This window comes from Pyrgilauda ruficollis, unplaced genomic scaffold (genome assembly GCF_017590135.1).
Source record: "Pyrgilauda ruficollis isolate IOZ18807 unplaced genomic scaffold, ASM1759013v1 scaffold209, whole genome shotgun sequence".
Lineage (NCBI taxonomy): Eukaryota > Metazoa > Chordata > Aves > Passeriformes > Passeridae > Pyrgilauda > Pyrgilauda ruficollis.
Window position 1 is genome coordinate 136,297 of NW_024520207.1, and position 16,960 is coordinate 153,256.

General features: G+C 44.8%; 1 protein-coding gene across 4 annotated transcripts in view; it reads right to left on the minus strand.

Moving 5' to 3' along the window:
- Positions 1-16,465, minus strand: part of NGEF (neuronal guanine nucleotide exchange factor) — a 40,078-nt gene extending 23,613 nt beyond the window's left edge. The window contains exons 1-5 of one of the 4 annotated variants that reach the window (XM_041467528.1): positions 16,422-16,465; positions 13,268-13,639; positions 9,816-9,930; positions 537-722; positions 326-429 (exon numbers count right to left, since the gene is read on the minus strand). In XM_041467528.1, coding sequence (XP_041323462.1) covers positions 326-429; positions 537-722; positions 9,816-9,930; positions 13,268-13,535 — 673 coding nt within the window. In that variant the 5' untranslated portion in view covers positions 13,536-13,639; positions 16,422-16,465. Of the gene's footprint in view, positions 1-325; positions 430-536; positions 723-1,054; positions 1,101-1,558; positions 1,616-1,757; positions 1,916-9,815; positions 9,931-13,267; positions 13,640-16,421 lie in introns of those variants that run through there. The other 3 variants (XM_041467529.1, XM_041467530.1, XM_041467531.1) reach the window with 3 other exon arrangements.
- Positions 16,466-16,960: the final 495 nt, after the last annotated feature.

Below are 16,960 nucleotides of genomic sequence, written 5' to 3' on the forward strand. Positions count from 1 at the left end.
CACTGCCAGGCAACGTGCAAACTTGACGCGCCCAAAGACCTCAACAAACCACGGTAATGATGGTGGGGGGGTTTCCGGCAAGGATAGGGAGTTGGGGACCTGCAGCACAAGCCCTTACCCCGCCCTGAACTCTCCCCATCTGTGCACCGCTTGCCTTTAGCTCTGGGTCTGGGGGTTCAGGGGGCCGGCAGGTGCAGTCCGGCTGGGCTGAGGGGCACCTCTAGGGGCTGCTGTGCCGCCGTCGGTGCGGGGAGCGGGAGAAGCGGCGAAGTTCGGCGAGGCCGCAGCGGCGGCCGGACATCCCGCGGTGGGCACGGCTCCTTACCGATGTGCTCGATGAGGTTCCTCCAGGAGTCGGCCGTCATGGGGTGGGCGGGGGTTGCCGCGCCCGTGCCGGCGGCATGGGTCTCTTCAGCGGCGGCGGGGACCCTGCGGGGAGGCGGAGGCGCCCTCAGAGCAGTGGCGGGACAGCGGCCGGAGAGCGGCCACTACGCTCGCCCGCGCCCCGCGCCCCCCACCCTCAGCACCCCCCTCACCTGCTGAGCTGTCCCGGCGAGCCGTCCTGGTCGAAGGCGCAGGCGGCGCTGAGGGCCGCGGCCAGTAGCTCCATGGCCGGTGGCGGCAGGCGGCTGCCCAGCAGCTCCGGCGGCAGCGGCGGCGGCGGTGCGGGGCTGGGGGAGCCCGGGCGGTTGCCACGGTAACGGGGGTAGGAAGGCAGCAGCCTGCACGGGAGGGAGAGGGGACTTGCAACCGCCCTCGGGACGCCCCCGCAGTCCGCCCCCACCCCGGCCCTCTGAGCCCCCAAGCCTCCTCAGAGCCTCTCTGGTCTCCTCAGAGTCTCTCCTCAGACACCCACTTCTCCCAAAGCGTCCCCATGGCTCTCCCCTAAAATCTCTAGACAGCCTCCTCAAATCCCCTCAGAGCCTCCCGTCAGACCTTCGGTAAGGCATCCCCAGGGGCTCTCCATCCAAATCCTCTCAGAGCCCCCTCAGATTCTCCTCAAAGCCTTCCCACAGATTTTCCCCACAGAGACCCCCTCAAGATCCCTCCAGACCTTCCCGCGGGCTTCCACCAGCCCTTCAGAGCCCCCCTAGCCCCTTGCAGCCTCTCTCCTCGTTCCCAGATTTCCTCCGGGGCTCCACGGAGTTCTGCCAAATGTCGGCGGAGCTCTCTCAGCCTTCCCCAAATCCCTCCTGAGACCCCTCGAAGCCCGGCAGTTCCCAGCCCCTATTCCTCGGAGATCTCAGAGCTCCCGCCTGACCCCTGAGTTCCCCCAGAGCTTCTCAGAGCCCCCGCTGCAGACCCTCTCAACGCCACCAAAATATTTTCCGAGCCCCCGCAGACCCCTCAGGTGTCGTGTCGTTCCCCTCCTCCCCAGGCTCCCCTCTCAGAGCCCCGGTCCCGGTACTCCTGCCCGCAGAGACCTCCTCAGCCCCCGGGTTCCCCTCCAGCGCAGGTCCCTCCTCCGCCGGGAGGCTGATTCCCTCCTCCCCAAGGGCCCCGCCAAAAGGCAGCAATCCCTGCCCCAGCGGCCCCCCACCTTCACAGGCCCTCCTACCTCCATTCCCCCTCAGCTCCTGCAGAGGGGCTTCTTCCCTCGATGAAGGGAAGCCCTTTCCTCCGTTCGCTCCCTCCCTCCCCAGCAAGGCACCCTCCCCCAGCGAGCACCCACACACCCCGTCCCACCTCATGCCACAGCCCCTCTCTTCCATGCACGGCCACCCCACACCGGGAGGGGGTCCTGCCCCCGCACTGACCTCCCGTCCCTCAGCCCCGGGGCGCAGCGCTGCCCCCCATCCCCTGCACCTCTCTGCTTATGTGTGGATGGCGCCGGCTTTGAGGGAGGAAAGGGGGTGGCAGAGGGGGGTTCTCCTGAACTGCTTCCAGATCTGGTGCATATGGTGCATTTCTTCTCCAGGAGTGAAACCCTGATATGGAGGAATGTAACTGGGAAACTCAGCCTAATCCCTCCTGCCGGGAAGCGCACTCTTGATTACCCCACAGGATTGGCTGCTATTCGCCTCTCCTTCTCCGGCAGGGCTCCGCACCCGCTCGGTCATTTCCCTCATCTCCCTTTCCTTAGCGTCGCTACTTCCATAAGGATATATTCCCTCGTTTAGGAAGTAAGTATCTCAGTACTCAGTAATCTATATCTGTCTTCGTTCAGGTAATTGTTTTTCTGCCTCAGGGATAAATTCTCTTGAGCTCCAGAGTACGGTTACAATCCTTGCATCAGTTCAAGTGGTTGTGGACAGGCTGGGTGCAGCTCTTCACCCCACGTTAGTAACCCTCAGTAAAAAAAAAGTCGTCTGCACCATGTTGCAACTGAGGAGTTAACGGAGGAAAAATGCTCCGCTATTCCTTGTGCTTGCTCTCTCCCTGTTGCATAAATTACCATGATTTTTTTCTGTATGTGATAGAGCAATTTATGCAACAACATGTGTTGGTCTGTATGTGTAAAATGGCTTCCTTTTTATCATTTTTGTATTGGTTTTGCTAAATGATATGTCAGGATCGCTTTTAATCAGCGCATGACGATACGTCCAGAGAAACTCCTTCAGCTTATGTGAACTAGATCTAGATCTGGCACACAGGAGATCTCAGTTGTTAGTTATTAAGAAGCAGAATGGGAAAGGAAAACAGCTGGAAATGTCATTGAGGGCTCAGAGAGGGCTGCAAATGTGGTCTTTGTAAAGTCCCAGACTAGGAGGTCAGAAGAACCAGGCAACTGAAAGGAAATACAAGGGTGAGGGTGAGAGCAGGAGCCTGTGTTCTACTTACAGAGGAGGAAGAGAGCCTGAGAGCTGTGGCTGAGATTGTCACTGGATAGAGGGTCAGTATGCGTTATCAGCCATTAAACACTGGCCATTAGGGGGCTGGGGCAGCCAGGTGAGTGTGGGGGTGCCCAAAACCTTGTGGAAGGGATAAAGCAGCAGCAAGCTCATTTTTGGTGGCTTGCTGTCAGGGCAAGAATATTGTCAAGGGTTTTAGAGAGTGGATAGGCTTTTAAAAAGCTTATTTCTTAGAAAAAGGGAGCTTCTTCATTACCCTGAAATCTGGAAAATCTGCTATGCTGTTTACTGTTTTCTCAAGGGAAGGACCAAGAGCAGTGAGGAGTTCTCTCTAGTTTGCAAAGTGAAATCAGTATATAAGCTCTTAACTGACACTACTAGAATGAATTTATATTTAAATATAACTTTTGGATGTATTAACTAAAAAAGAGAAAAACCCAAATCTTTCAGAAGTGTGATTTAACCCCTCACATTGCTTCACTCTCAAGAGTTAAATCTGTTTGAAACTGAAATTTCTTCTTAGAAAAATGTCTGGGTCATGCTATGAAAAACATTCAGAAATAGAAAGCATCTTCTTATGATGTCGTAACTGGTAATTTGATCCTGCCTGTCTTCCCTTTTCTTTCACTTTTTCCAACATAATTTTACTTTTGGTCTGAGATGAAAACTTGAAAATATCACAGAAAGCAATAATGATAATAAACCCAGTGGAAGCTCTGAAGAGGTGAAACACCTCTAGAAGTGAAATGTCCTCTGCGGCCATGGCAGGCCAAGCTTGTGTTTCTGTCTCAGAGAGCTGTTACACTGCATAGCAATGGGCAGTACTCTACTTTTCCTTCCTTTAGGACTGTTTCTTTTTTAATTGTAATTTGATCTTTCAAATATGTTCTTCTTCCTTCCTTCCCAGTTTTATTCTTGTAACAGAGAATATCCATAAACAAAACAAGAAATACTGAGAAATACTTTTTCTCCCAACTGAGGTGACAGAGTGTTCCCAGTACTCATGGGACTGGAACAAAAAAATTATATTTAGCAAGAAGGAGATATTTTTGTCCTACAAAATTTGCTGGAATTTTATAAGTCTTGCTTTTCTGTTTGGGGATAAAACAGAAAGCTTTTAAAGTTTGACACAAAACCTAAAGGCAGGCAAACAAATGATTCTGTCAGAGTGGTCTGGCGACTGGGATCTTCATGCTGAGGATGGGAGATCCAGGTCAGAGTCAGAGATGTATTATTCCCTTGCACCCACATGTTACTGCCTGTTCCAGGGCAGGTGAGTCTCTTCCTGGAGCTGCTCTGCCTTCTCTGGTCACTCAGAAAGGTTCTTGAACATGCTAAATGCCCTATTCACCAGATACTACTTTAAGTCAGTCAATACTGAACTATTTCTATGAAGTAGAATAGCTATAAGATGCCTCCCTATTTCCACAATTGTTAGGATTTTGTATGCAGTTTAAGCTGATAGAGCTGCTCAATTCTTTTTTTTTTTTTTTTTTTTTTTTTTTTTTTTTTTTACTAAACTCCCTGAGGCAGATATCTACCTTTGCTTTTATGCCATCACTTACTCAAACTTATCCCATTCACAGTAAGCAAGTCTGGGCAGCTAAACTCTTGGAAAGTGATTCTCTTTTTTCGGTGGAACTAGATCTATGTGCGTATTGTCTCACTACAGAGTGAGCTCAAAGTGAGTGCCAACAGAGCAGAAGCGGCAGACGTGCAGATGGATGTCAAGGCCATGGCAGTGCTACCTTGGATAATTTTTCACTGCTGTGAAATGGCAGGCTCAGGCCTGGAGAGGTTCCTACTCCCCCTAATCTTAAACGTGAGGTAGGAGTTTAGAGGAGGTGTACTTTTTTCTCTCACTGTAACATCAAGCAATTTGATCCAGAGCCTAAAGAGTTTTCCTCGTTACCAAAATCAGTACGAACTCATGATAGCAAACCAGTTTTCTCACCACAATCCTTTTAATTAATCCTAAAATTCCTTGTCTAGTTGTAGGGGGAAAGAAAGACTCTGACAACTAGAACAATACACATTAAAGCCCCATAATAATTCTCCCACAGCACTGTAGAAGCGGTGCTGTGTGACCTCTGCTATTGTTGGTGACAGAAGCCATGCAATGCCCCAACAGACCAAATCCCAGTTTTGTCTCTGGAACTCTTAGGACCTGCAAGATAAAGGCACTGGAAATGATCCTTGGTGGCCATGCTCTATTGACATGGAGCATGATCATGGTTCAGCTCCCTGTGTACAAAGGGAAGGGGGTTTGAGCTTGCATATATTCTGCAAAGAAGGGTTTGTGTTGTTGCAGACTGTTTCCAGCTTCACTGTACTGCTGCTAGAAAAGATTTGAAATACTGGCTGACCTGGTCCGTGTTGTGTTAAAAATGTGATGATTGATGAGAGTTTATAATTAGTTTATCGCAATTATCTCATTTAAGTTACGCTTGAGGGATGAATTCCCAATCTTGGTTTGTATTTTCAGACACTAGTAATTTTGAAAAATGAGTAATCATTTGAATTAAGATTAATTATGTGTATTTCAAATCAAAAACAATCCTCAGAATAAAGCCATGCAAAGAGCTTGTTTTCAAATGCAATGTAAATGCATTTTCTAAATGTTGGCTTATAGCAATTTTTAGAAATTATATCTCCTCTTCTAGAAACTAAAAAGAGAAGAGGCAGCCCAGCAGATCTTATTCATGAAAATTTCCCCAAACTCTTCTAGTCAGTGGGAGTTTCACACCACGAAAGGCCACAAGATGAGGTAAGAAGCACTTTTTAAATCTGAGCTAACCAAATTATTGAGAAGTGTGAAGTTACTAATAGATTTGAATGTTATACCTAGTCAAGGACTTTTCATACCTCAGTTTCATTCAGGTTCCCTCTGTTTGTGTGTATATTTTAACAGTGATTTTGGTAATCAGTATGTCTGGGCACTTTCTATTCCTGACTTTTGACTTTTTAATGGTAGACAGGCAGAAATTCTCATCTCTAGTATTTTTAGATCCTAAAGCCTAGGAACATATATTTTCTTCCAAAGCTCCTTAAGCTTTCATCAGAACACCTTAGTTATATCTGTTGGCAGCCTTTCCAATAACTAAAAATGTTCAGAAATTCCATCTATGAGATCTTTATGTGCTTCTAACATTTACATGCTCATAATCATCAGGGTTATTCTTTTACTTACTGACCATCTGCCAGAGACAAGAGTTTTTTTATATATTAAAAAAATTAACTATTTATTAGACTTAGGAAAATATTATTGGATCCCTGTTGTTCTCTCATTCAAGAAACTTTGCTTTCTGTTGATATGCAAAATGACATTTTGGGGTTGCAAGGGTTTCATCTTCTCCACACTCATGTAAACCCATAGAATTATAGGCCCTTTTCCACTGTCCACAATTCCCACAAATTTTAGACTTAGATTTTAGCACCTGAGCTGATTCCTTATAGAAAATGAGTGAAAAAACAAGAGATGGATGGAGAATTTGGGGGTCAGGGCATGTCCAGATGAAGCAGATCAGATTGGGAGACCTGGAGGGCAAAGCCAAGACCTTGCACAGTAATGAAAATATGAGTGGGCTGAAAAACCTGGCAAGCAGAGAATGGGTGGAATAGGTGGGCAGGCTGGGATTGGGATCTACATTGGTTGTATGCTGGAAGGATGCTTTATTAGAATTGTGTATGTTATTGCTTGCTATTCTGTGTGATCCTGTGAAATATGAGATTTTCACAGTAATGACATTTTAATACCTACAGTTGCTATTTTTACTGAAAATGTATTGGTTTTTAAAATACTTCTCCCTGCAAATATGGTTGATCTTAGACTTTTTAGGATGCAGATTGCACAAAAAGAGGGATAGAAAAAACCCTATTTATCTATCTCTGAAAGAACAAAAATTTGTTGTAGAGCAACAAAATTTAAAGATTTGGTCAACAGGTGTTTGCACCAGCTATTCATGAGTTCACCACTTGCAAATTGAAGCACCACTGGCAGCATAAAGAGGAGGTAACTTTAAGAAATGTATTTCATAAATAGAAGGAAACTTGCTCAAATATGGTATAAGTCCTTTTGCAATCCAGGTCCTGGACTCTCCAGAGGCTTTTCCTGCTCTTCTGATTAAATCAGGCTATAAAAGCAGTGCCCTCTGCTGCCCAGGACCGAGAGTGCTGGGCTGAGGGATGCTAACCCAAACTCACTGAGCACCCTTCAGAGTGCTGTGCTATTTCACATGTGTACTGCTTCTCTCTAATACATGTGTTTGCAGGAATTCAAGCAAGCTAGACTGCCTCTTGCTGCCGGAGGTGACTATTTGTATTCATTGTTGGAGTACTTCCATTCTTTGAGCTCAGATCAAATGTGATCAAAGGGTTTTTAGATGTCCTTGATTATCTGAATTGGAGGTTTCATAAGCAGCATAAAGAAATCGTTTGCTCTGCACTGGTAGACCAATGGCCTCCATGAGCTTTGCAGAATGAACTTTCACACTGCATTTCTATTCTAATGTATCTTCTGCAGCAGCTTTCTATGATCTCTGCACAACTTCTGCCACACCGGAGCTGGAAGGACTGATCCCAGTGTGGAAGAGCAGCTTTTTATTAGTTCATCTCCTTCCAGGACTGTGGCTCTGGTTACTCTGGGAAGCAGAAGTTGTGCTAGAAGCTCAGCACTGATATGGTCAGGGCAAGTCAGCCGACTTGTTGGGAAGTGGCTTGTCATTGTAGGGGTTTGGACCTTTGCAAAATGGGCAAGGCTGAGAGGAAGCCATGAAATGTTGTGGAGAACTCTAGAATGCTTAGGGGGAGCTGGAGATCATGTAAGAGAACGGTCATGGGGAAAAAAATATCATTTGAGCATAGTTAGGCATAAAAACTCTCTTAGGAAGTATCTTATGGATGGCTCGTAGCCATGCAGAGTTTGGAACACCAGCTTGAGGATATCTTGTGTTCAGGCATCAACATTGTGAGATCAGTGAATTACTCTACTGAATCTTTGAAAGACATGTAGATTCAAATCAAAATCCCATCTGAGTACAGTGCAGATGACAATTCCTTTTTCTGAGCTCTTTACTATGTTCCCCAGCTGTGTTTACTTCCTGCCCTGAATTATGTAGCATGGCTACATGTGAAATGACATCCTTGCCTGTGAAGAACCCATTTGTGTCAGACCTGCTGATTATCTTAATGCAAGAAGAGGGGATTGTGACTGCCCAGCCCTAATATTTATATGGTTGCTGGAAGATGCTTCTGAATGAGGAGAGATGCAGGACTGCTGCCCCACTTGCTCTCAGGACTGTGGTGATCCTCTCCTGAGAATGTCATAGATCTTCCCAGTCTTGGTCAGAGGTGCCTGTAATGAATCTTCTGCAGAACTGCTAGCTTCTGCTTTCAGAAGAATGGTCAGCTGGCAGGCACCAGATTTATTCTTTTGGGAGAAATTAAATGTATTTCTTGAGACCAGCAATAATATTTTAAATGTATTATCTGCATAATGGCCATTTTTTCCAAATAGAAGTGAGATACTATTGATTACTACAAATAATGGCATTTTTTTAGGCTCTTGCATGCCTTCTCATTGCTGATTTCTAGTGATTCTCCTATAAATTACAGCTGATCTTTTGGAGAAGGAAGGAGGACATGGGTTGAATTTGAGCTGGAACTTGGGTCTCATTCTCTGTTAAATCTCTGTGCTCAATTTCAAGAAATGCCACTCAGCAGGACTGCCTGCTTTTAGCAGACACATGTCTTAGAACCTGTACTGACCTGCCAGGCTCTGTGCACAGCAGCATCTTTGATACAACTAACTCCTAGCACAGGCTCATTGTTTCCAGCTCCAGGGAGAATCAGAAATTGCACACTTCAGAGCTGCCTAAGTGTCAGTGTCAGGATGTCAGACTGACAGTGATGATTATGCCCCAAGGAAAGGAAGACAGATAGATTTGACATTGCAGCAGACTGTGTCTGTCTAGTTTCATATGCTCAGTTTATGGCCAAGGGGCAATCAATTTTGGCCAAGGCAATTACTTTATTTAAATCCAACTTGACATTTGGCTAAAATTGTTCTGTTGGAGTCCTCTCTACAAGGAAAGGTGCCTGGGAAAGCACTCTGTATTACTCCCACACAGCTGGTGTCAGTAATTAGGACCAGACGGTGCAGCAGGATGCATGCACCCTCAGAGGACTAGTGCTTACTGCTTCCAGCTTGATCTACAGTAGAAGGAGGGACTATCTCACAGTTGCACACACAGGAGGTGAGTAGTTGGGAGCGAGTCTGGGAGAAAACCTCAGTTATATTTTAAAATGTAGGGATAGGTAACTGCTCCTTTCTCTGCCTGGCTGCAATGGCAAGAGAGAAGGAGTGAGGGCAGATTTATGGGATGCATGCTCTGAGTTATAAGACCAGGGTCTTCTGCTGGACCTTGTTGTTGAGAGATTTAAGTCAAAGAGGACTACCTCATTGAAAGCCTCTGTTGCTTATCAGTTCTTTAAAGTAAAAAGCTAACAAAATGTCTGGATATTTTAGAAAAAAATCTTTGTAGCTACTTCTTCAGCTATAAAATCCTGTTTTCCATGCAGGATTGTGTAACAGGCTTCAGAAGAGCTCTTTGTGAAGGCCAAGAATGGGATTACCCTGATGCTGGGATGTTCCATAACAAAATGCTCACAGGCTCTCCTTATTCTTAAGAAACTGTTTAAGGCAGTCTGCCCAGTTTGCTAACATTGCTGGGTGATCCTGCATCACATTCCCCACTTTTCTATTTTCCCCACTGTCTTCTTGTTCCCCCCTTTTTCACTGTCTTCCCCAATCCCACATTGATAAGACCCTTTTACCACCATGCTAATACTCTGCTGTGTAAGTCATTAAGACTGAAAGCAGCACCACAAGTCAAGGTGAGAAGGCATGGAGCAGAGCTACAGCTTAGTCCAGCTGTCTTTCCCAAAAGAAGCATTCTTTCTCTGACACCACTGACTAGTTTTCAGGGAAGGCATGGGGAATACCTTGCATGGGAACCTCCTTACCTTTGGATCAATAATTCATCTAATGTTGTTGGATCAGAGTTTGCTGGAGATGGTGATCCCTTATGTGATAAGACATTCAGAGGCTCTTTGATGGGCTCATAGTTTTTGAGCGAACCTGTGATATAAGAGAAAGCCAAGAGGGTGTTAAAACAGTAATTTTCCTAATTTACCTTTGCTGTATGTAGTGGTTTGCTGACACCTAAGGCAACAGGAAAACCACAAGACACAAAGGTGGCTACATTTTAGCTTTGATTTTCAAACAAGATCGAAGTGCCATCCACTTGTATAATGCAAATGCAGCTGAGACAAGGTGAAGTTGGATTTAGGGTATCAGTTCTTGTGTGTATGGGAGTAGCACTCTCACCACTGCAGGCTGGGTCCCAACATGAGTGATTTTCAGTGCAATTATTTAGGCAGAAAATGTTCAGCTGTGTGTGCCTGTACATGCCAATATTTGGTTTGCCAAATCAAGGCTTCATTACTGCTCTGCTTTACTGCATCTGCATTCTGAAGATGTTCCGTTTACTAGATAAATCCAGGTTAGATTTGGTGAGAGAGGAGCTTTACTTTTAATTGCTTCTCCAATTTCCCTCAGATGAACCACTGATCCTTTCACAGGGAGTCAAAGTTGCATTAAGTCCAAGGCTTACTACTGCAATAGTTGGCAGAAGAGGATGCATCTCAATTTTCAAATGAAATCTCCCATTGTTTGAGGCTTGTTGATAAATGGCCTTGCTGTTTTTTTATTAGAAATATTTTGGTCTAAGTCATAATTCTGTTTGTTTTTCACACTGGTGACAGCACAGTCAGGTCAGTGCTTTGACTGAAGCAGGGTTCTGATGCACCTTTTTAATAAATTTTCAGAGGGAAGAGATGACATTCAGAGTTTTAAGACTTCCTAAAATAGAGCCAAGTAGTTTGCGTTATTCACTACGTTTGCCAAGAAACAGTAGTTTGCGTTATTCACTTTGAATAGTTTAAACACTTTATCCTTCTGTCAAAGAAGATTGCTAAAAAACCCAAACCAACCCAACAATTCTTTTTCTGGTTAAAGAAAAGAATCTATTATGTTTTACAGCTCCAAGGCTATAAGCCAAAGCTGGGCTGGTGCAAAGGGTGCATATGGAAGCCTTCCCTCAGTTGGATTTCGATAATTTTAAATGGTTTTTTTTCTGTGATCTCATTTCTTGAGTCTTTATTTCTCTTATTTTGTATCCTACTCTATCTTTTCTGTCTCTTCCTGTCTTCTTGCCTTCTCCTCCCCTCCACTCCAGTTGTTCCCTAAGCAAAATGAGAACAGGTTAACGTTTGAGCTTGAGTCACATTCTTGGATAGCTGCTGTTCAAACGGGTTGGAAGGCCATATAAAATATCTCACCCATCCTTTGCTTTCATGTATGTCAGCAAATGCTGTCAGAAGTTCAAATGAGGCTGGTTTAGAAGCACCCGCTGTCCAGTTTCTGGGAGAGGGAATGGATTCAGGGAAGTAAAGAAAGAGAGCAGAAATGCTGCTCACACAATCCTAGCTGAATTTAAAGGCTGTAGCTCTGAGGAGGACTTGCTACAGTTACCTTGGAGAAAGAACTATTGCTCCTAGCCCAGGTCTTGCTGTACAGACTGGAGAAGAGACACGTTCCCCAGTGTGGCTTGCTGAACAATTGCAGGCATGGAAGGAAAAGCTGTGTTTGGAGCCAGTCCTGTTTCAACAGTGGTAATACAGGGAGGGGAGTGGCAGAGAGCACAGGTCAGCATTGTGGATGCTCTAATGCGTTGCTAAGAGAGAAGCCCTTCTCTTAGCTTGCCCTTCCTCAATGACACTGGCCAAGACATAAAGGATGTCCTTGTCTGCCAACGTCCTGATGCCATGATGCTGCAGGTCTATGAAGAAGGTGAGTCCTTCTGTGCTGGTGCTGCTGCACTGCCAGCTGCAGATCGCAGGGGTGAGGAACTCCTCGGCAGCTGTGGGGACACTGTGACACCCAGGAATGGGTGGGAGGGCAGATCTGTTCTGTGCTGGCTCTGTAGCAGTGCTCTGGGAGGCGGGGAGAGGGTGGCTCTGCTCCGGTCCTGTCTGCACCCGCAGGGTGGAGAGCAGCTCTGCTCTGGCACAGGCAACACTCAGTTTATCCACAAACTTCATTGCAACAGTAGCAGAATATTAAACAGGAGCTCTTTGCTGCTGTCTGCTTGGAAAATTGGAGAAAGGAGGGAATTTTCCTTCTGTCCATGCCACAGGGTTGAATGGATCTTTATACTGAAATAGCATGGCTCCCTTGGTGAGGCAGACAGGACACACCTATTTTCTTGGGGACATTTCCCACACCCCTTTTATTTGGGGGGTGGAGGATGTCTGTTCTTTTTTTTTCTTAAGGAACTTGATCTACTTTTGGGAGCTGAGGAGGTGGCTTTACTGCTGCATAGCAAAGCAATAGCTTTCAGTGGTTTGCACAGCAGTGGAACATAAGCAGTGGTGTATCATCTTGATGCATACAGCTATCCAAAGTTCATAGTCCAGAGCATCGATTCTGTTAGATTATAACCTGAAAATAGGATAAGGTAACTGCTGCGAAGTAGTTTGAAAATTCAGTTTCTTGAAGCAACTGGGAGATGGAAGCAAAGGGCATTTTCTAGGTTCCCAGTTCCAGGTCTCTCTCATTTCAGACTTAGGTTAAAACCGCTTCAATGTCCTTCATGCAGCCCTGTTTCCAGTGCTTCTCAGTGTGTTGCAGTAGCTCATTTCCTGGCACTCTCTTCATTTCTCCTATCTTTTCCTTCTTTCACAGACAGCTGTTCAGACAAGGTTCCAGCTCTGGCACCTCAAAGATGCCTGGTTCCAGGTGGCCTTGTAGTAATGCTCTGTACTATTCATACTCAGGGAAAGCCAACTCATTCCTTTTTCACTGAAGCCATGGCTGAATGCATGTATATTCTGGATGGTGCTCCTGTTATTTCAACTTCCTTGCTTAAAGGGAGCCTAGGTGTTTCTTACAGCTCTCTTCAGTGCAAAGTAGCAGTAACTGCACTTTCACAGAAAGTGAGTGTTTGTCCCTCAGAAGGAGCCATTGCAATTTCCTCTGGTTTTGCGGACTATTTTCTGTACTTTTGAATATGCAATTTCTGTATGCTAAAGAAGTCCCCGCTTCATTGACAGCTTCATGTCTTTCTCTAAGTTATTTTTCTCTCACAGAGCAGAGGGATGGCAGTGCAGAGTCCCACATATGTTAAGATTCTCTGTCATGAAATGTCTTTAAACATCCAACCATTTTACATTTCCAAGCCTGAAAAATGAAGGATGGCACTCCTCTGCCCACTGTGCTGTAGGGCAGGGGTCTTCTGTTGTGTGCTGACAGCTGAGCTGCTTTCTATCTTCCTGTCCTTCTGCTCTATTGACTCCTCTAGTTCCTATAATTTCACTGGAAAAAGAAGCATAATGCTGTTTGGATCAGTACTCACCTGTAGCATGCTGCATGTGCATTGCCTCTCTCGAAGTCTTTCTTTTCCCTCTGTTTGGCAGCCTCATGGATCGGTAGTACCTGGAATTTCTTTGAATAGCAATGTACTGTGTGTGCAAGTCCCCCTCGTGCGTCACTGGGTTAGCACCTGCTGACTCTTCCTCACCTTCAGAGACCGAACCTGACTCTCTCAGTACATGCTGAGAATGGCCCTGCCAGAGCCCACCAGTGGAGAGCCTGTGGGTGGCTTCTCTCCCATGTTCCTCCATGGCTTCCAGAGCTTGTCTCTATAGCAACTGAGACGGTGGATCAGCAGCAGAGCAGCAGAAGACAGGTAGCCTCCACAACTCCATCAGCTTTATCTGAATTACAGCTGGAGACAGACAAAACAGAACGTAACAGGAGAAGAGAGGACAAAGTTCTGGTTAGTTCAGAGGCCATAGTCCATCATCTGATTAGGATAACAAGGACTATACAGGACCTTTTATCAGGAGATCATTCTGACATCACCTTACAAGCCTTATTCTCATGTCCTGAACATTGCTTTGATTTGCTCATGGTTGTCATTCCATGATATATGACAGATGTTACTGGAAGAATGTTGTATTTTGGTTTGGTATTACTGGTTGATTTAGAGTGTATAACAGATAGTGGCCATGTTCTTTTTTTATGAGGGTAAAAATGTTACTGAATAGAAGGTAAAAGCTGAAGAGAAAGCTCAGTAAATCTGTCTATTATCTGTATACATCTCTATGTAATACAAGAATTAATGCCTTTTACAGGGCTGGGTGCCTTATCAACAGCAGTCACTCCTGCTGTGCAGGTAAGTGAAGAAAAATCCATAACTGTAGAGCATGAAGGTAGAAGAGACAAGATTATATAGTGCAGAGGCTTGATTTGCTTTCCCAGAGTTTCCCTCAAGTGCCAATGTACCTCCTGATTGACACAGTGACTTCAGCACAAAAATCCTCTGCTCTGTCAGTATGTGGACTATGCCAGGACTCCCAAGAATTTTTAGGGGGCACATCACAACAGCAAAACATCAGTTGATCCTTCAACCTTTGTAGGACTGGGTAAAATGTGAGCAGATTACTTAAGCATTCTCTGGTCCTTTGCTGAATTCTTTCAGCTGTCAAAGTCTTCCTGAATATATAATATGATTTTGTGACTGATGGGGCTGTCATGAGTAATAGAAAGAGATGCTGTATAGAAAATGTGAATATAAAATTGACAGCAGGCTGAGAGAAGGGCATAAAACTGTGCTGTGGATAAGTTAGATGCTGTTTTAAGAAGTCACATGTATAATTGATTTGTTATGTTACAGTATATCCAAGGCACAAGATAGCTTCCAAAGTAGGTGTTTCAATTTTTTATGGGTCTTCTGCAATCTCTGTGAACTCATGTGTTCCACAAACATTTCCCATGCTTGTCCCTGGGGTCACTCTAGCAGACCCTGGGACACCAGTGGCAGTTGGGCCACCATCTGTGAATCCTCTGCTTTCCAATATTTTTTGCAGACACTATGATTTATCTTTATAAAGAGAAGGTCACTCCCTGAAATCATGCACTGGGCATGAGCTCCTTGGCTCTACAGAGGAGAAAGTCTGCTTTCTTCTTTCATAACCTGACCACAGAGTGCAGCTCTAAATTTGGATCCTGACTTCAGTTCTGCCTTTTGGACTGTTTGGAACTATGGTGGTTGCTCTGGGACTGTTTCCAGAGTTAATGGAAGTGTATGAAGGACGTGTTTGTTGGTGGTGGTGTTAAGTTTGGTTTGTAAACTACTCTGAGGTACAGAGATTCACTAAGCCTGTTTCTTTTTCCCTGGGTGTGTGGAACAACAGAATAAAAACAGCTGCTGTTGGAGATAGTTTGAAAAGAAAGAAGAGGCTACTTCTTTTTCTCTGCCTTTCTCTGTCCCAAGACTAGAGCCCCAAAGGCTGGATCCTTGCAACTGTGATGGAAGTATGTCTTCTAAGTGGACAACTAATATTACAGCTGTAAACCTACTTAACCCCAAACTCTAAAAACTGTTAAATTTTTATTTGTTTCTCTTTTATAGATTATTTTATGCCTTGGCACTTGAGGAGATGAACCTGTAACAATCTCCTCTACATCAAAGTTCCTCTTCAAGTGGCCACCCCTTGTCCAAGTGACTCATACTGGGGCCTCTCTCATGACCTTTGCGAAGGTGACGTAACATGCAATGCTTTGGAAATTGCTGCTGGTGTTTTATTGAAAAAGTGGATAAAGTTTTCACAGGAGCTGCTCACCAGTCAGGAGTAGTTTCAAAACCATTAGGTGTCCAAAGGATCATTAGTCAAAGAGATGCACATGTGTGCATGGAGAAGACTGTTTTCCCCTTTCACCTACCCAGTGAATATGAGAGTACATGGATGTCATTGTTGAGCTTTTACAAAGATCCTTGGCAGAGAAGGAGCCCCCTGCATCCAGGTACACTCAGCTGGGTTACCCAAAGACTTATCTATGTGTTCAGTACCCCTGGCAAACCCGTGTGCTTCTCTTTGCCAGGTACTCCTTCTTTTGTTCATCAGAGGAGTGAAAGGTGTCCTGAAAAATTAACTTGTTTCCAGGTTATCAAACAGACCCTAACAAACAAGATCCTTTACCAGAAGCAAAGATAGCAATAGATGAGAGAGAGACTTTTCATGTTTTCTAGGAGAGACAGAGGGGGCACTCATCTAGTGTGTTGGTTATAAACAATATATACTGTTTTTTTTATTTTCTTCAATGAAGAACTCAAGAACAGAATGAATTTCTGATGTCAGTACTTCTGATTTCAAAATTGATACTCTAAGAAAGTATTGAAACCATTTACTGATATGTCAATCAAATAGTCCTGACTTTTCCAGTAATTTAGGTGTATTAAAAAACTAGGGATATGTTTGAAGGATGCATTCAAATTTAGTATTATTTTTTTTTCTGGTAGCAGTCAAACTATTCTGTGACAGAGAATGCCTCAAGCATGTGTGGACCTTAACTACCCCTGTATGAGTGTTTGTAGAGAATTTTTGAAGAAGGTATTCATCTCTGATAGTCAGAGGTATATGAGAGTCAGATCTTTTGTCAGGAGTACCCCTCCCAAGTATATTCACACACCACCTTGAAGTCACATGGCTTGAGTCACCACCCACCTGAATGTGCTTTGCAGGCAAACACTTCCCTGGAGCTCATGGAGACCAAAGTAGCAGTCTGCAGGGAAAAGGGAAAGATGACAACAGTGAAGACAGCAAGTGATGCACATACAGCAACACTAGAAATATGCATTTTGACTCACACATAATCCAGCCTCCAGGAATTTGACTGTACAGAAATTTTACTTGCTTATGTAAAAAACTGGCATTTACCAGCAAATGCCATGAATTTGTATAAGAACAGCTGAACTCAGGGATGTTGGGTAAGATGCTAATACAAGCTGTAAAAGGGACTGAGGTTCCTAGAACAGTGTGGACCTGGACACATGGATGTGTGTAGGAAACAGGGAGCACTGCTATCTCTGAGAGGGTGGGACCAGAGCTGTTTTCAAGGCATGGGCTGGCTGTGGATGTGACTACTGTATAAAGAGAGTGGACTTAGAGGGATATGAAGGGTATCAGATGTATCAAAGGTGTATTAGGTGTAACTTTTGTTAACCAGTTAGGGCTAATCAAAGATAAGGATGCTTTTAGTAGCA